Here is an 18991-nt window from a genome sequence, read left to right on the forward strand (position 1 = left end):
ATGTTTTTATGGCTTCCCAAAGTAAACGAGGATAGCTGCACCTCATACCTAATCTTTTGAATCTTTTAGTGGGTGCTCACCTCTTAACAATCCCTTTCTCCCCCCTTATCACCACCATCACCGGCTCTAGAGCAAGGCAGGTGGCACCCACTCAAGTTCTTCCAGCCCACGGGCTCCACCCCAGGCCCAGGGTGACAGCTCCTGAGGGGCTCAGGGGTTGTCCCTGTGTTCCTAGCCCAGACACGCGGCTGCGCTCCACCCCACCCCACGTAACCTCCCGCAGCGTGGGCTCTGCCCTGGCTGCAGTGCGGAGGCTGCTCTCCCTCTCCACCTGCCATTTCCAGCTTTGCATGTAGCTCCTGGCACCAGAAAAGAAATCTGTCATCTCCTCCCCCCCACCCCCGCCGCCTTTTTCCCCGATTACTGAATATGTCCTGCTCTCCCCCCTTTTTGGAGGAATGCCATTATGTTCCTGGAAGGAGGCTGCCCCGGGGCCTAGTGGGCCCCACGCCTGCATTGCTGCCTTGCTAGCAGCCTCCTCCCTGGCACCCTGTGCCTTCCTCCATAGGGCCCTGCAGCTAGCAGCCCTGCACTGAGCTTCCTTCAACCCGAGCTTCAGTTTGAGCTTGTCTGGGCATCACCTGCATCCCTCCGTCCTCTGCTGTCAGCACCATCACAGCAGAAGCAGTCAACGCTGGCTGGCTTTGGCCTGCCCCAGGGGTAAATCGCCACCCTCGTCAGCCTTTCCCCCATGCTGTAGCACTCACTGATCTCCCCACTGGAGTGCTTCTCTGCCCTCGTTCCCACGCTGGCTAAAGCGGCCATGGAAGATGAAGCTTCCCTACCACCCTCATCTGTTGGCCTCACCTCAGCCACTGAATCATTGGGCCATGACGCTCTGCTATGGATCCAGACAAAACGGCTCTGACCTAGGGAAGCTCAGGCTTAAAAGCTCTCTTCCTAGCCCTCTACGCCAAGTAAAATTTTTGCTCGAGCCCCTTCCCAGGATCAGGGCAGCAACCAAGGAGAGCATCCTCTTCCCTATCATCTCAGTCAACTCCTTGCACGTTCCATCTCCTGATCAATAAATGTATTTGTGGCCAGGATATCACCAACTGTGAAGTCCCCCATCCTTGCCCACCTTTGTTCCAAGAATCTGCTATACTGTGCTGAACTGAGCCAAGCTGTGCTCATTTAAGCAAAGCAACATCATTTTAATACTACTTTGAAAGTCCTTCTTCCAACTAGAAAGGTGCAGATGCAGGATACTTTGGCTTAGGAGGAACAAGTTATCTGCCACATAAATTCAGGAAGTTTTGGGAATTTTCTGTCACTAGATACTTCTCACTTTCTAGTGAGTGTTCTCTAAATACTTCTTACTTACATAGCTACCAACATCACTACTTCTAAAATGTAACCACTGGTAGGACTTCACTTCTCCAAAAAGGCAAACAGATACTGCTCCCAAGTTATGTACCTGAAGGAAAGCTTAAAAATCAAATGCTCTGTTGAATATATTTACAGAAGAACTTAAACATGCAACTATTCCCCCTCCCCATTTATGGGATCCCTCTGTTGTCATGCTCCTCCAGGACAGTTCTCAGATCCACAGTTCAGTAGCAAATATTGCTATTTATTTCTAATTCCCTCTGATCTTTAATTCAACTTTTTACTGTGTTTTTAAACACCCATTTGTATCTCTAGTTTTATCCATCCCCTACTAATGCCTTTTTTCTATTAGTCTGTACCTTTCAAAAATTCTTGCAATAAATGCCACGTCTTTGGCCATTTTAACCCTTTTACGCTTGCGATCTTTAATTTGCCTGCTACCGTAATTTGTAGCCACAAGCAAATCAGAATCACTTGCAGTATTGCTCAGCTGTGGAGCTCAAGGGCCCCAAGACTGAGGTTCCTTGGAAAGCGAGTTAGTCCTCCCCGTTCAGCTTAAGACTCCTGCCCCCCCCACCCCACACCCAATTGCTAACGCTTGGAAATACCCAGAGATTACAGATCTTTCACTTGCATCATGAGCTTCGTAATTTAAGAAGCAGAAGTGCTTCGTAATAATTACAATTCATAAAATATTAACTTGTGCTTTTTTAATAAAATGAAACAAAAGCGTTCTAAATCATAGCAGCTTATAGATCAAAACTGTCCATCGGTTAGGAGCATAGTGTAATTAAAAAGTATGAAAACTGCAAAATATTAAAGCCCTGCAGCAATTCAAATCCATGACAAAACCTTCAAGCAGAGTGAGCAATACTGCCTGATGCTCTACTGATTTGGTCTACTTGTTCATTGGTGAAATACAGATTTTCTTCCTTGGTAATGGCATATCCTCTTTTCCAAAGGGGAGAAAAGGTACAAAGCCCTTTTGATTAGCGCACAGTAGCTCTGTCCCTAGTTAGCAATATTCTTTTACAGCACTGAGAAACGAGGACTTTTTGTTTACCATTAGTTGAGGTAAGTTATCTTGCTTTTATTTGGGTTGAAGACTACTGTAAAGGAGTAGCTTTTCAGTTGCAGCATGGTTCGTCAAGATTACAATATTTATGACTGCATAAAATACATAAGTAAAAAAATTATGATTTGTAGAGTTTGTTATCAAGAGCTGAGACTTACATCTTTACAGAACTGCAAATACTGGCTTCCTAACTGCTAGTTGATAATTTTGCTGGCAAGAGCATTTGTTATACTTTTCTTTAACCTCTATACCCTTTTGTCCAACTGTTGTAAGAACTAGCAAGAAAGTAATTTATAACTATGGTTAAACTGTTGTAACAGCATTAGATAAGCTGTACTGATTCTTCATTAAAACACCCTTCGTTTGAAGCTACAAATGTAAGAGGCGATTCTTTTTGTTCAAAAGAAACTATTAGCATGCTCTGTGCCTTTAACACTTCACATTGATTACAAAAAAATTTAACAATGCAATCACTAACATACCCCACTAATGAGAAATTATGAGAAATTGTTTGATGCAGAAACTTCTGCATCAGTCAACTCTGATCGATAAGAAAGCTATCAATTTTGAAATTTAGATTTAATGCATTTTCAAGAAGCTAATGAGAAAGGAGCAACTTAAAATAAATACCATCATTAAAACTGCAAACTGTTACAATGATATATTATAAACTTGTCCTAAATAAACCTAGTGCTTCAAAAGTTTACCAGTGAATTCGTATTACAAAATATGTGAAAATACAATAGAATACCACAAAACAACGTCCTTTTTTGGGGTCAACAATGACGCCAAGATGATTCAGTCTTAACTTTTTAAATTGTTAATGAACATACTGTAATATATAAGTTGCAATTTGGTTGAATTCTAAAGAACATCCCCACCCAAACTCAAATTCACCTTTTTCATTCCTCTAAAACTAGTGCCAAACTTCCTGTCAAAGCTGGTATTTTCTTGAGAGCTTTAAAGTTTAGCCGTTACTTATTTTCTACTACTACATTTTGGCAGCAACTATTTATTGGTCTGTTATTGCAAAAAGTGCAATTTAACAATAAACCAGTCTGAAGGTCATTTTATGTCTTGAGGATACATACCATATATTTCTTTAAAAATAATCATACTTTTGTAAGCAATACTTTACAGTAGACACCTCAAATCTACCATAGATGTAAAACTTAAAACGAGAAAAATTTAGTCTCTAAATCTTTATACACATATTTATATTCGAGTTTCTATATATATTATATATATACACAAGCACAAGAGTATATATAAAATATATATAATCAGTTTCAAAAAAGAACAAAAACTGGGCACTGTACATAAAATCTTTTTAAAACTCAAACAATAGAAAAACTTTAAACATTAAACAATTTTAATAAAAGTTTCTGTACAATGCTAAGCAGTTTTATTTACATATAGAAAATGTAATAGGAGTAGTGTTTGAAATTACAGAACTCCTTAAAATTTCAATGGCAGGTAATCTGGAAAAAATAACAGCATTCCATTCACAAATATTTTCAAGCAATAAATATGTATTTATAAATAGTGTAAATTTACATCAAGATTAGAAACAAAAATCACAAATCTGAAGTTTATTCCTTAGTCTATGTGCAACCCATTTATCTTTGTGACTTGGCTGTTAATTGTTTTAAATTTTATTTAGGAACCAAAAGTGTAACCGTCATGGTTTCAAAACAAGACAGAAAAACATAAAAGCAGTAAAAAATTTATATCACCTAACTCTTCACATTAAAAAAAAAAAAAGTTGCCCAAAGAAAGACTTAAAATTTCTAACTACCTTACAAAGAAATGACCAGCTAAGCTAGTACTTTTCCAAGGGAAATTCTGAAGGGGAAAAATGGATGAAACCAACTCATCAGCCCAGAAACAGAGAAATACAAAAGAGGTGGTCTTCAAGTCAGTAGTCTGTATAATGTTGCCAGTTTTGTCAGATATATACAAAACATGGAATTATTTTTTTTAAGTACAGCTGGATGAGCTTTATTTGTTTTGAGTTCTGGAGTAGGAGGCAGTGCTCTCTCCTGTCCAGTTGGTTGACACTCCGCACTTGGAAGGTTGCATAGACACAGCTTTCAGCCAGCAGCCTTACGGGATAGCTACAAAAATCAGTGGTGCAGAACTGGGTCACTTCCTGAATATCAGAAAAGTTTTCATTTAATGTCCATGAAAAAAATGTCAAGATGAGGAGGATGGCAATGGAGGAGCCTGAAAAAGAAAACATTAAATTACCTTTTCTACAAGGGTGTAAAACTCAAGTTGTTTAACCAAGACCTGCACAAATTGTAACCATGAGAGTTTAAAGCCACACACACTATGGTTTTTACACTTCAGGACTCTTTCGAGTGGATACTGGCATTTTTTTTCCAACTTACTCAAATACAAAGCCTATTTTATGACTGCTCTGCATTAGGATTTTGCCTATACTGCAGACTGGAGTATGCTGTGGGGATGTCTGTGTTAATACGATGCAAGCTGCGAAAACAAGTCCCATTGTGGCAGCAAAGAGCTCCATGTGGGCTCAGTATAAATATATCCTTATATACTCTAAAACAGGGATTCTCAACCTGTTTACCAATGGGGGGGGATTGTCCATTTGTGGCTCTCCAAATGCTTTGTGGGTTTCACCCCCCCCCCCCCAATAACATATAACCCTGAAGTTAGGACATCTGTGGAAAGGGTCTCAGATTCTCTGACACGGGGACAAAGTTTTGTGGGGTTTTTTTTCTTTTTTTGGGGGGTGGGGGGGGTGTTTGGGGTATTTTTGTTTGTTTGTTTGTTTTAAATTCTGGAAGACTACACCAGACTGCCTCAAGCGTGAAGTAAGCTAGGTGTCCTGTTCCTGCCTGCTTTCAGGAGACAAGGTCTAGAAGATACCTAACTATTTCCCAATATTGCACTTTGTGGCATTACCATCAAAATACTGAATCTTTGATGGCACTTCCTTCTCATCAGTCCTGTCATGATGTGGAATCCCTTCAAGAAGCAGCTCACAGTCTTTCAAGACGCTTTAAATCATACCGTAGCACCCACCTATGAAACACTAACACTAGCTGATCCCCATGTTTGCTCCCAATACTTCACCCCTCTCTGTTAGGCCTATTGCACCTTTGCCATCTGAGATTATCTTCGTCCTGTGACTTGCAACAAACCTCAACTCTTCTCCTAGATCTGACAGCTGTCACTTTTAGGCTATGACTCTTCTCAATCGAGATTGTATCCCCTTTAAAAGAAATTAATGTACACACCAATTTCACAAAAGAACAATTATTAATACCCTTTAGGGCTGCAAGTATAGGCTTTCGTGAGGGATGGAGCTACTCACAGGTTGAGAACCCTTGTTCTAGGCACAGTATCATCACTGTTAGCTATATAATATTATAAACACAGACAACAAAATACCCCTCCCTCCCCCCTCTTTTCCATACAGAAATGTTCGTGCCCATTTCCACTCAACTGGATGACGTATCTGAGAACAGGTGTTTATTTATATGCTTTTCTATAACAGATCATCACTTTGAAATTGCAGTATTTCACAAACTATAACGACAATGGGCTCCTAGAAGTATGAATTGAAGTTCAACCACCTCAGGCTCTGTAGGACCAAGGAAGAGAATTAAATTCAGAGGACATGGTCCTGCACTCTTGACAGCCTCTACTGCTGAACCTTGAGGCCTTAGCTCAAAAGGTCACAACTTATCATGCTAGCATTACATGAAATAATTGTCTAAACATACATTTTCTGCAGCACCTGGAAATGAATCAAAAAAGGCACAGCCGTTTCTGGGCTGTTGTATTTAATTCAACATGAAATACTCATAACGCTTTGTCCAATGTTTGTCTCCTTTGACAGAAAGGCAAGGCTTATAAATAAATCCAGCATCGCTTTCATTGTGATTACAAACAAGCCATCTTTGCCTGAAACAATGAAACCTGGGTGAAATGTTAGGACAGTTGTACTGACACAGTTCAAAGCAGGAGGCTGCCATATATAGCACAAAGCTATAAATGGCAAAGAGGCTTTTTGCTTTAAATTGAAATGCAAAGGAGGCCCCAAGCCAAAAGACAGAACTGTTTGAGAGCATCCACTTGCTAAGCAGAAGGACAGTGCTGATTTGGGAGGGGATGGGTGGGGAAGGGGAAGGAAGGGGTCTGAGTGCATAGGATGCTCTGCTGCTATACTGACTTCATACCACAACCAATGTATTAGAGATGCTCTTGAACCTGGTGCTAGTTTCTCCAAGCTTCACTGTCCTGATTCTTCCCATCTCCATCTGATCCAGTTATGGTCTTCAGGTGATCTCTATTGGATTTTTAAAGCCACAACTTTATGAATTGTAACATCATACTTTTCCTGAAAACTCAGTGGTTATGTTCTGCAGTAAGTTACTGTACTATTTCACATAATTCTGACTCTTCAGCGTTTTGTTCTGTAAATATCACACACAACCCATACCTCCATTTGAATCAGAAAGTCCACGATACTCATACAATGGAGTACCAAGACAGTCTACAACTGCTTTACAAATAATGTACTTATGCACCCACTTATTAATTTGACTTACTAATGTAAATTGATCATAGACTTGCATCAAGTCCTCCATTTTGTACTGTTCTAGCACCACAAAATTTTCCAGGTTCGTGCTTATCTTTCGTGCACAGTCTTGGCAATGTACAACATAGGTCTTTCGAGAATTGCTCTCACTAGTGACAAAAAGCAGATCAAAGACTTCCACCTATTAGATAGGAAACAGAAAGTCAGCCATTACAATTTCATTCTTTAAAAGTTAAACCATGAAAACTGTATTTTCTTTAAGATTTACACCTTTACCCTGTGCATGCAAAGAGAAAAATTAAGATTTGTTCAGGGAAAATCTATCCTCCTAAGGCTCAGGCAGGGAAGTGGAATATTGTAAAACCACTAATATTACACTTAGGATGTCTGCATGAACAGCACTGTGGGATAGCTTTCGGTCAATATTGACAAAGCAGGATTCATACTCTGAATAGGGGTTATTCAGTAAGGTGAGAATTTATAACAACTATACCTAATTTTCCTTAGAAGTTTGTGATTTATTTCCTTACTACTCAGTCACATGCTCATCCTGCCCAAGAGGCTGAGTCAGAAGATAACTAGAAACTGATTTTCAGGGGGCAGGAAAATTTTATTTTGTTTTAAGCTTCATGAAAAATATTATCCAATACTTTAAAGGAAATATTAACAGAAAGTAGAATCAAAATTTCAGCAAAAATGTATGTCCTGTGAGAAAATTCTCTCAAATTAAAAAATAGTAAAAAAAGTATTTTAAGTAAAAATACTTAAATTCTCTCTCTTTTGGGGCTGTTGTTGACTTCTGAAATGAAGACGGATACACCTTTAAAATGAAGCTCAGCAGATCAAATTATATGCAGGAAGGGATAACAACTTTTTATAATAACTGAGAATTGAAAATCGACCTAGTGAATAACAATGCTGTGGAAGCACTGTGGAAGAGACTGTAGTAAAACACAGCCCATGTCTAGAAAAACAGCTTGATAAGCTCTTTGAAGACAGTACTACATCACATATATGTGCTTATAGCATATAGCAGTTGCTGCAACTTAAAAGCACAATTAAAATAGCAACAACAACAACAGACAGGACAAAATTTAAATAAATATTATAGTAGTACACAAGCCCAACATATTTTTACTGACCTCACAAATGCTACAGTAATGAGCTGGCTCGTCCTTTGCTCGCCCATGCCAGACAATCTCTTTTCCTGCAGCAATTAGAGCTTCCCTCAGTGTCTGACACTGTTTGAGAGTTCTTAACAGGCAGTACCTGCAACCAAGATCAGGTGTACATTCAGTTCAATATTCAACTTCACAGCAAGATTCAAGTAGGCTGAAATTTCTTCCAAGACCCTATACCTGGAGTTTCCTCTTCCTCTGGGATTTCAGAAACAGCTGGCTAATAAGAATCACTGGACCCATGACTTACGCAGAAGTTAGACCACATACTTATGAACCTCTGTGTACATTTGCTCCATTTCAGTACTGCCCCTTGCCCTGCAAACAGGCTATATCTTTCATTTTTCACTGGAACATATGAATGCTCTTTTAATCACAATAAAGCAATGTGTTTTCAAAAGCAATTAATGCATTTTATTTTGAACTATGAATTTATCAGCAAAAAGTTAGTTTGAACTGCTAAGTTCAAAACAACTGTTTACATTTTGTGTAAAAGACTATAGCCTACCCAAAGAACTGTTTTAACTAACATCCTGAAAACCCTGTTACTTCCTCAACACTACTAAACTTTCAGTTATCCAAACTGAAAACCCAAGTTCTGTCTGGAAACCCAAGTTCTGGCAGGAATCACTCTGCACACAGTGGAAATAAAATCTATCAACAAGTATCTTCTTCTGTGTAAAAGGAAAAAGAATAGACAGGTCGGTATTAGAAAAGGAAGTCCCTTTTAGGAAAAAAATTAACATTGAAAAAAAATTTTAACACTTATTTTATGAATGAAGAAAAGAACTGGTCAAATGTCAAATTAAAATCAACAATTCCCTGCCATACTTCTGTAAAGGATAAAAGAAAAAAAAAAATTATCTTCACAATTTTATATAGTTCTCTTCCATACTAGAAAACGTAACTTGTTTTCTAGCACTGTATGAACTATATAGGTTCTCTAAAAAAAGTTGGCAAAATAGGTCACTAGATTTCTAAATTACAATGTTATTTACAATAATTTTTAGCTCTCAGCTATCCTATTTAGTTGAGCTGCAGCCTTTGCAGCCTTTAATTTTCTCCTCCACAGGGTGGTTACATTACATGCTCATTAGATGCAGAGGGAAGACTGAAAAAATGTAAGGGGAAGAATAAACATTGGACAGAAAACAAAGTGCTCAAGAGTTCTATCAAAATGTTTTCAACTTGATCCTTCTCCCATTCTAAAGCTTTAAACATGTAATATATACGTTCTGTATTAAAAAAAAAAAAGTTTCTTTAATGTGTTTCCAAGTAGTTAACAGAATCTTAGGCTTACTTTGAGATACTCTCCTCTTGATGTTTCACACTCAGACCATTCATCTTCACTAAAAACAAGTCTATAGCTTCATTAATACCCTCACTGTAAGAATAATGCAAAACTGAAAGCGTGTTTCTATGTTAAACATCGTATTTTCATACACTGAATTTCAAGAAAATTAAACAGCTCATTTAGCTGTAACTCATTCAACACTTCCAAAGTTTGATGTTAATGGGACTTAGGATGCTAAGGCCAACCATATGTGGTAGATCTTGTATTAATTCACTTGAGTGTCAGGCTAATGTAGATGTGCTTCTGACAAGTTCAGTAACTTTGGTATAGCATTCTTTTATGCAACACAGCCTGATTTCAAATAAACTTAAAAGCTACCATTCTGCTGTTAACTGGAAAAATCTTTGGGTATACTAAAGAGCAACTGGAAGCACATCTGCAGTTGCCACCATTGTTCTCCACTCTTGGCTTCCAAAGGGTTTTCAAAGCGTTATTTTTGAACAGTTTTCTAGTGTTACAGTTGTGAAGAAAGAATTGCCCAAAATGTAACGCACATATAACACCGCTGCAATGTTTTCCACATTTACAACCAAAGCCGAAAACAATAGCTAGAAGGTGAATTTCCCCTCCTTGGGTAAAATTCAGATCCTAGTAATGGCACTTGAAAATGTAAACATTAATTATTTCATGCTGTCAAAGAATGGGAGAAAGCATACGAAGTATCACTTTGAAAATGCACAATTTCCTAAAGTATGGGAAGCCTAAAGAAAACCAAAAAGGTGTCTAGCAGAGTCACAATGTAGAAGTTAAACTGTCAGCTTTTACTATTGTAGGCCTGCTTTTATTCTTGTACAGTAAGAATTCAGTTAAAAGAAAATCTGGACCATTGCTCTCTCTCAAATTCTTTACAGGTATGGTATGAAGGAGTATGAGTAAATCAAGCTCAGTCAAGTTCAAATATTTAAGAGAAGAAGATATTAAAATGCACACCATCCTGATTTATTCTAGAAGGGCAGTGAGAAACCTGTTTGAATACTTAGATATCCAGTAACACTTTTCGAAGTCTGCAGACCATCCCAATGGCAATCCAAAACTGACCTCTTCATATCTTTCAGTAATACATCTTCCCTACTGATACCGAAATGTATTTTATCTGGCCTCATGATTTTGTGCAAAATATTTCTCCCATGTCATGTTCTTTTAAGTTTCTAAAACTATTTTTGTAAAAGAACTTAGTATTTCAGTTACTTTGGAATTAATTTTTTAAGCCTTTATTACGATGTTCCCACTACCTCTAGAATTCTTCTCTTTCTCAGATGCATTTGTAAAAGTCCTTCTAGCTTCCATCTAAGAGGTTTGCGGTTAATTTTTCTTTTCTTGAGGGTTGCGCTCCCTCAGTCAAGTTTTAAATCATTCTGTCTGCCTGTGTTCCCGCTCATGATTCTACTGTTAATATCACATCTTTAAAAACATTTCATGAGAAAGCTTCAGTTTTTGCTCTTTGTCTTTTATCTAGCAAGACAGCACCAAGTTGCACATTAACTAAAAATATAAGGAGGCTTCAGATTTCTTTCAAAAGCAAAGTTTCCTTCTATTATTTTTTCCCTACTACTGTTCTATTTCTTTTCATCATTAATCTGGTTCCCAATATTTATATGTATGCTTAAATTTCGGTTTACTGCCTATGTAGTGGTTACTCTCACATAACCCAGTAAGACATATTCGTATTTATCTTTCAAATTGGAATTACAAACTACTTTTTATCATTTTCCAAGAGCTATTCTTTTGTACTATTCCGATACCTAAGAAGCCCCAGAGACAGAAGTCAAACTACCTAAACACCAGATATCTTTGACATGCAATTTTAGATACAGACCTGCATTTTGGCAAAAAGATGACAGCTGTGTCAATGATACATTTTTTTTTTCCTGATGACAAATGAAAAGTCAGCTGTTCAAGATGAAATTCAACCATCTGTATCAGAAAATCACTGTTTCGCAAGTGTTTTTATACACATGCATACATACACACACACACACATATAAACACACAAATGTCTATATTTTGTACATAATAAGTCCAGGAGCAGTGCACAATAGCTACTTGCCGGCTACAAGTAGTCCGTAGGAAAATTATGCAACTGCTTTCCTATCTTAAGGAGATTCATGAAGGTTTCTGTATTTCCAGTATGCTTATAAAGCCAAGGTCATTCTGGTGCCATCCATTTCTAGTAACAGCTATACCGTAACTATAGAAGTGGCCACAACGAAGAGTTATCTCAGGTTACTGCTACTACACGTTACAAACCAGAGCTCATCATTGGATCTTCTTCCCCTCTGCACACATAGCACGGAACTTGGGATTTGGCTGACAACTAACTTGGATGGAGGGCTTAATGCAAGTAAACTGGAAGCAGTTTCAGTAGACTGGAAAAAGCAAACGCATGCAAGACCAAAGTTTGTAGCTGCTCCTCAGCATCTTTGTTTATTTGTAATGTACACCTAAAATTTAGGTGTCTCTCAAGCTCAGCTGCTGCCAGCCAGCAAGACAATAGGAAACAACCATTTTGTCCTCTATGTTTCTTCACGACATTTTAAGAGATTGTCTTGGAGAAGGATGCTATGCTCAGTCACGTTTTTCTTCTTTTAAGCCTAAACCATGGCAAAAAAACGCCCGAACTTGTGCAAATGCAAAATACAGGTGCCAAAATATTGAAATCATATTTTGCCAAAAACATTCCAGAACTGTTTCAAGCTTTACAATAGATGCCTGCTGGGCTTGGGAAGATAAATAAAGATAATTGTGAAATAAGTTTGTGGTTTTGGTTGGGGGTTTTTTTGTTTGTTTTGGGGTTTTTTGTTGTTGTTTGTTTGTTTTTGTTTTTAAATGGACTTTTTGGCTTCTTCCCTCCCACACCTGTTTCTTTTCCCCGTTTCTCATTTCTAACTATTCAGTTTCTCCTCTCCCTTTTATGACAGCTGGCATCCTGACTATGAGCACTAATAGCTTAATTGAAGGGGCAGGACTGTCAAGCCTTCAGCAAAGATCTTCTTTACCCTAGATATTAGTTACTAGATTTTAAGAAAGTATTCACACATAAATGCTATTCCAAAATCTAGCTTTATAGTTACTACAAACCTCCTCCTCTCCCTTCAACTTCCAACATTCTTGGTCCTTACAAAGTTACCATTTCACTAATTCCACTGCTCTGAAACAGATGTTCAAGCCTAAATTAAATTCCTACTATAAAAAGGTGTCTCACTCAGATGTCATCAATAAATCCTACTGGGGGAAAACAAGAAATTCTTTTTCTTTGCTTTTTTTTTTGCAAGTTAACCCATCTATTTTTTTAAAGGTCTATTTCAAGGCAAATTATAAAAGGATTCAATGCTTATAGATCCAGTATGTTGAAAAGACTAAGAAGCGCTCAAGCTAGAAGCTCCTTTGGTAGGCTTAAGGAAAACAGAGTGCTGCTACCAGAGTATTCTCATGATGAGTCATTTGCTTTGGAATTCATTCCCCCACTTTCTTTAGGACAAACCTACGATATATGCTGAAATGTCCATTCATTCCTCAACTAGGTATAATGGTGCTGCAATATGATTTCTATCTGCTTGAAGATGAACTCTTTAAAGAAAATTACTAAAGATGCTCTGAGCCTGGAATATTCTTGCATTTTGGAATATGCGTATGAGAAATGTCACTAAACTCAATTATCATTTTACACATCAATTACTTCATTGTTCAGAAGAAAGAGCAAAGGGAAGGAGGCTTTCAAATTCCTACTTGCCTTTATTTAAAACATTTATACTGGATCTCCAAATGACAGTGTGTGAGCACTAACTAGAAGTTCTAGAAATGTAAAATCAAGTTTAACTTTTCTGTAAAAATGACTAAACATTCTAGTTCTAATATTTGGGTTGATGACCTAATTTTGTTATTTCTTATGGTATGTACTGTGAACAGCTTTTGTCATCTAAGGCAACTGTTTCTGTAAACTGCTGTATTAAGTCTATGGCGTATTTAACAAAAAAGTTAATTACATCTTTCTAAAGCTAGGCCACAATAACATCAAATACAACATAATAAAATTAATGATATCTATAAATGGATTCTTTGAAAAACAGAATATAAAATAATTTTGGTTTGATTCTCAGGAATGGAAAACTCTTACAAAGGGTTACTTACAAATCAACTACTGTTTTATGCTTGAAGTAGGAATGGGTACAGTAAATGTTCAATAAGTAAAACTTACTTTATCATTTCAAAAAGCTTTGGATCTGAGACCTTGATATTTCGAGCCATATTCCATGAAAGATGAACCATGGGTACTATGGACTTTACGCTCTGCAGTTTATTCCACTCGTACCGTTCCACTGCCAATTTATATTGACAGGCTATACAAAAATAAAATTACAGAAGCAATTAGTCAAGTTAAGAAATAAATATTAACTGGAGCCAAAATAATTTTATTATAATAAAAATTTATACATTTTAGTGCTAAACTTCATTCGCAATGACCCATTCATTCCAACTACACTTGAATTCTATAAAATTTCTTTTAAAAAGTGTATTTATGATGTTAAAAGAATGTGCAATACCACAGCAGCAACAACTACCTGTGAAAACACATTACTGATGAGCGTTCAATTTCTATGGTGAAGACAGTAATATTTCAAAAAGGGTTCCTTAATAAATTTTCAAGTATTTCAGATTAAAAAAAAAAAAAACACCTAAATTTGAAATGTATGCATCTCACTTTATTCACTCTTTATTGTAATTTTACAATGCTGTGGTATATAATTTGTATTGAAAAGGAAGACTGCACCTTGAGAGATTTGTTGCAATGAGTCAGACTTTTTCATTAAGCAGCCTACTCACCCCACCCTTTTTTAAAAAATGTTTTACAAAATTTACTGCGATTGAACATGTGAGCTCTGTATCAGTCAATCATACAATTCTGGAGATACACTATTTATTGCATCATCATGAAATAAAGACACACCTTAAACTAATTAAGAAAATGGGAGTTTTTTGGAAGTACATTCTGTTCAAATGCTTGACAGAATCTCATTTTAGCTGTGAAATTTCCTTCCATTCTCACTTCTAAAAACCTTCCAAGACCATGGTTCAAAACTGAAAACTTCTAGATTAGTAGGTCTGAAAAACCTAATATTCCCTTATGAACAAAATTTTACAATTGTTCACATTTCCTGATGCCTTCACTGAAGAGCAATTAGGCATCAGTTGTCCTGAAAAATTTATACTGGACAAGTCCTCAACTCATACACAAGTTATAGCACAGTCTGCTGGGTAGAAAAAAATTTTGGGAGAAAAAGTTAAGAAATGGCCTACAAGACAGAATGCATTAATTAATCTAAATATTTTATTCTGCTAGTGTTTGCTACACGATTGTAATTTTTACAAGTCCATTAAATGGATGAGTGCAAAGACTGCATTCTTGCTGCTTTCACGTCCTCTTACCAATGGAATTATTTAAAGCTTCAACACATAATGTTATAAAATACAGTACGTTCAGTTTTTTTAATCTAGTAAAACATGGTAAATTAGTAAAAAATGGCGGGTTCTGTGGCATATGTAGTATAGTATTACTCAATTATGTAGTTTAGCCCAGGCACTGTTCAACCATACCTGTAAGAGGGCCAACATTCCACGCAATGTTGTTGCACCAACCGATAGCCTGAACCCAATGAACTGTGCCAGCATTTATCCACACCAAATCCCCTGGTCTTTGAATAAACCTATAAACTGGGACATTGGCTTCATACAAATCTTCCAAGTTTGGCCACCAAGATCCCATTAGGAAATTCATGTTATTCCTGAAACAACAGGAAAAATAAAAGTCTTCAGCATTTATCAGCAGACATATTAGTGGTTGATACTTCAATGAAATTACCTGTAAAAACTGATCACCACGATAAATGCTTTCAGCATCTAATCAGTGACCCAGGAGAACTAGTCAAAAGGAAAGTTTCATCTACAAAATTCCTGATCCTAATTCCACATTTCACATCCTGCAATACATTAAAACACTTAACTATCGGGCTGCCCATGTGAAGTCAGTTTATGGCTTCCAGTTATGTTCTGTTTTCCTTTAAATTTCCCAGTATTTTATTAATGCTGAGGAAGAGAAATCCCTGGTCAGATCTAGCATGACACTGCTGTCAAATGCTGCTTTTTTAACCAGTGACTGATTTTATATACAGACCATACCAGCTCTTAAGAATGCTTTCTGTTTTGAACGATGCCAACCATGTACTCGTACTGTCAGCGTATGCACGTGAAGCTTGTCCACACAACAAGCAACCTGTTGGCACCATCTCAACTGTGATCCACAGGTCTAGGCTATATTCAGCCAAGAAATGTCGACCCTCCTGAGAAGCATGAGAAAATACCTCCATATGGATTTCCTAAGCACAAACTCTTCCACTATGGTTATGCAAAATACATACTTCTCTCCCATCCTTATCCCAATTTTATATTCTTTTTCTACTGCACCATGACAGATCATTCGCAATTTACAGTTTTCAAAGACAATTCAGTGCCTCTATCAGGCACTCTAGACATTTTATGAGGTTACCAAGATCTTAATTTCTCTGTCACCCTCAGGAGGATAGTGTCATGGAGGTAAAAGGCATGCCGTCATCAGAGACATTGCAATTGCATCAGTGGAATTACAATTTTGAGATGGCTAATTTTTGTAAAGGTGAATGAAATAAGAACAGCTGTCAGTAGATAGGCAGAAAATACAGAGTACAGAGACACTGAGATGAATTTGCAGAGCTCTGGAAAAGTTCTGAAGAAAAGTCAAGAGCTTAGTCCAGTTTTAACTGGGCAAGATAAGAAAAAAAAGTTCTCCCATAAGATCAGCTTCAGAGGCTACCGCTTGAATACTAGCATGATTAGGGGACACAATTGCTCCTCCTCTCTCTCTCTTTTTTTTTTTTTTTTTTTTTTTTAATTTTTGGGTGGGGTGGGGTGTGTGCATGTGTATGTGTGTGTGCTTTGTTTGTTTTTAAAGCATCCACTCAACACAAGGCACAACACAGAAACCCCAGTCTTAGAGCTGGCTGAGTATTTCCCCCAACAGTCAGTACACCTCAACTTTTCCTGCAAGCTACAAATATCTAAGTGTATGCAAAGCATGTCATGACACCTCCTGGGGTCTGAGTAAACTAAGCTCTCCCTCTAGGTGCAGCAAGAAACCATGCCAAAATACCAGTGACTCTGTACTTGCTTGTGTACAACATGTACATTAATCATAATAAAGATTAACAGCATATATCACCAGGAAAATACTTTACTCCATCACTCCTAAAAAAACAAAACAAAACCCCAACTCCTTCACCCCCAACTTTGTTCCGTCACTCCACTGCAATAGCCCTAGAAGGCATTACAAAAGCATCACCATTTGGTAATAGGAGCGGTCAGCTTTAATATGCATGATAGAGTGCCTAGATAAACAGCAAGGACTATGATGGATTTTCTGATGTGGAAATGTTACTACTACGAAAACTGGATTGATGCCACATAATACACATTGGTAGCAGACAGCCTATGCTTATAGTAAACTTCTGATCCTCCTTAATGTAGTATAAATTTGAATCTTGAACCTAGATGAGTATTTGCTACTACCAATCTCTAACTTCTTCTATTTCCTTCATTCCTGTGTTCAAAAAAAACAAATAATGGACCTAACATTAACTCTTGAGAGCAAAGCTATCACAAGCAATCCAAGTTTCTGTACATTGTACAAATGTCATATTTGGTATAAATTCTAGATTTTGCATTTTGACTTATTTTAAAAGACTTTTCTGACTATATGGAAAACCTGTAAAATAATGTCCTCTTACAACACCCTCAATAATTTTCCCCCCTTAGGTCTGAGAAAGGCACAGAGAACTTGATAAAAATAGAGAAAAACAGCATGCCCAGCTTACTTTTCACAGAAGTCATTCATGACACCCCAATAGCTTTCAGGGACAACAAACCATTCACAGTCACCTGGACCAATATTTATATTTACTGAACAAAAGTTGTTATTTTCTTGATGACCTGAAATTTAGAGAAAAATAAACACACTTTACGTAAGGCTGATCTATCAAAATAACGCTATGAAAATGCAAAGTTACAATTACTAAAAAACCCTATATCATAGTTTAAGTATTTGTACATATTTTTATATGACACTTAAACACACTATTTAGGTGCTTCACAGCGTTAAGAAATGCAATTAAGCTACCAGTGACAAGAGAAGCTCGCTTTTGTTAGTTCGTGGCAAATAAAAAGCTGGAACTACCAATCTTGCAAATCTGACCAATACTTCAGCAGTTCCCTTTTTGTAAAAATAAATGCTTCAAGATGCTGAAGCTTAGATTTTGTGTTTTATGATAGTCCCTGACAGTTCCAGTCAGGAGCAAAACTTCATGACTTCAGGCACTGAATAGACAAGTAGTAAGAAAATCTGTCTCTAAGAGCTTTCAAAATCAATGTAGAAATGCCAGTATTTTATCTTCTTTTGACAGCTGGAAAACTGAGCCATAATCCCTAACGGAATTATCTAAAGTTGTACTTCAGAAAAAAAGACCCTGAAATTTAGTCCAGATTCCTCAAGTCTCAGTCCAGTGCCCCAACACAGCACTATTCATTATGGAGGGTTGAGTCCTATCCTCAGCCAATAAAGAATCTAGAAAGTAAAAGTATACTGATTTCTCTGATTGCACAAGACCTACTTTGGAAGCCTATAAAAACTTTCAGGGCATGTAAAATACAAATACTGTCCAAGTATATAAACCTATCCTTTCTTTCCCCTTAAAGAATCCAGTATTGCATGCAAGAGGTTAGTATGGTAATTACCTAGCACTGCAGAAATCCAGAAATTTCCACTATAAGGTAATTTAGTACTTCATACATGCAGAGTTCAGTTACACAAGAAATTAAAAAAATACTGAATATGTACAATTTTATCATGTTTAGGCATGCTGTAAGATATGGAAAATCTGCAGTGCAGTTAAATCAATACCACAGCAGTAGAACCTGATTTTTTTAGTCCAAAGAGATTATACTGACCTGGTGTTCTGCTTCCTGGAACCTTCATGTACAACTGCACTGTGTTCATGCCCAGGATGGTATGACCAACATGGCTTAGAAGATTTCCTGCTGATACCACACGTACAAAAGCAGGAAGTTTTGTCAGTTCATGGAGTTGCAACTTCCACCTGCAACAAAATAGCAAATCGACAAACCGTGAATCCCTAAAACTCTTAGAAGAGTCTGAGAAATATAAACATTTTCAAAAAATGGTTAGCATAGGAGATAAAAGAGCAGACAACCTACTTTGAGGTAACTCAGCATCTCTTAAGAGGAAAGTTGAGACAATGCAATACCCTTACTTGATAGTTACAGAAATTTCAAAGACAATTTCATTTAAGGGTGAGCTAAAAGCCAGGGCAAGCAGACTC

General features: G+C 37.2%; 1 protein-coding gene across 24 annotated transcripts in view; it reads right to left on the minus strand.

Moving 5' to 3' along the window:
• Positions 1-2152: 2152 nt before the first annotated feature.
• The window catches only part of KDM6A (lysine demethylase 6A), a 162341-nt gene continuing 145502 nt past the window's right edge, over positions 2153-18991 (minus strand). For 4 of the 24 annotated variants that reach the window (XM_072847703.1, XM_072847845.1, XM_072847801.1 and 1 more), the window contains 8 exons: positions 18600-18751; positions 17471-17585; positions 15162-15349; positions 13765-13906; positions 8180-8306; positions 7048-7218; positions 6707-6785; positions 2154-4690 (listed from right to left, as the gene is read on the minus strand). In XM_072847703.1, the coding sequence (XP_072703804.1) occupies positions 6729-6785; positions 7048-7218; positions 8180-8306; positions 13765-13906; positions 15162-15349; positions 17471-17585; positions 18600-18751 (952 nt within the window). In that variant the 3' untranslated portion in view covers positions 2154-4690; positions 6707-6728. Of the gene's footprint in view, positions 4691-5939; positions 6078-6668; positions 6786-6818; positions 7219-8179; positions 8307-13764; positions 13907-15161; positions 15350-17470; positions 17586-18599; positions 18752-18991 lie in introns of those variants that run through there. The other 20 variants (XM_072847789.1, XM_072847806.1, XM_072847830.1 and 17 more) reach the window with 12 other exon arrangements.

Source organism: Ciconia boyciana, chromosome 1 (assembly GCF_034638445.1).
Source record: "Ciconia boyciana chromosome 1, ASM3463844v1, whole genome shotgun sequence".
Taxonomy (NCBI): domain Eukaryota; kingdom Metazoa; phylum Chordata; class Aves; order Ciconiiformes; family Ciconiidae; genus Ciconia; species Ciconia boyciana.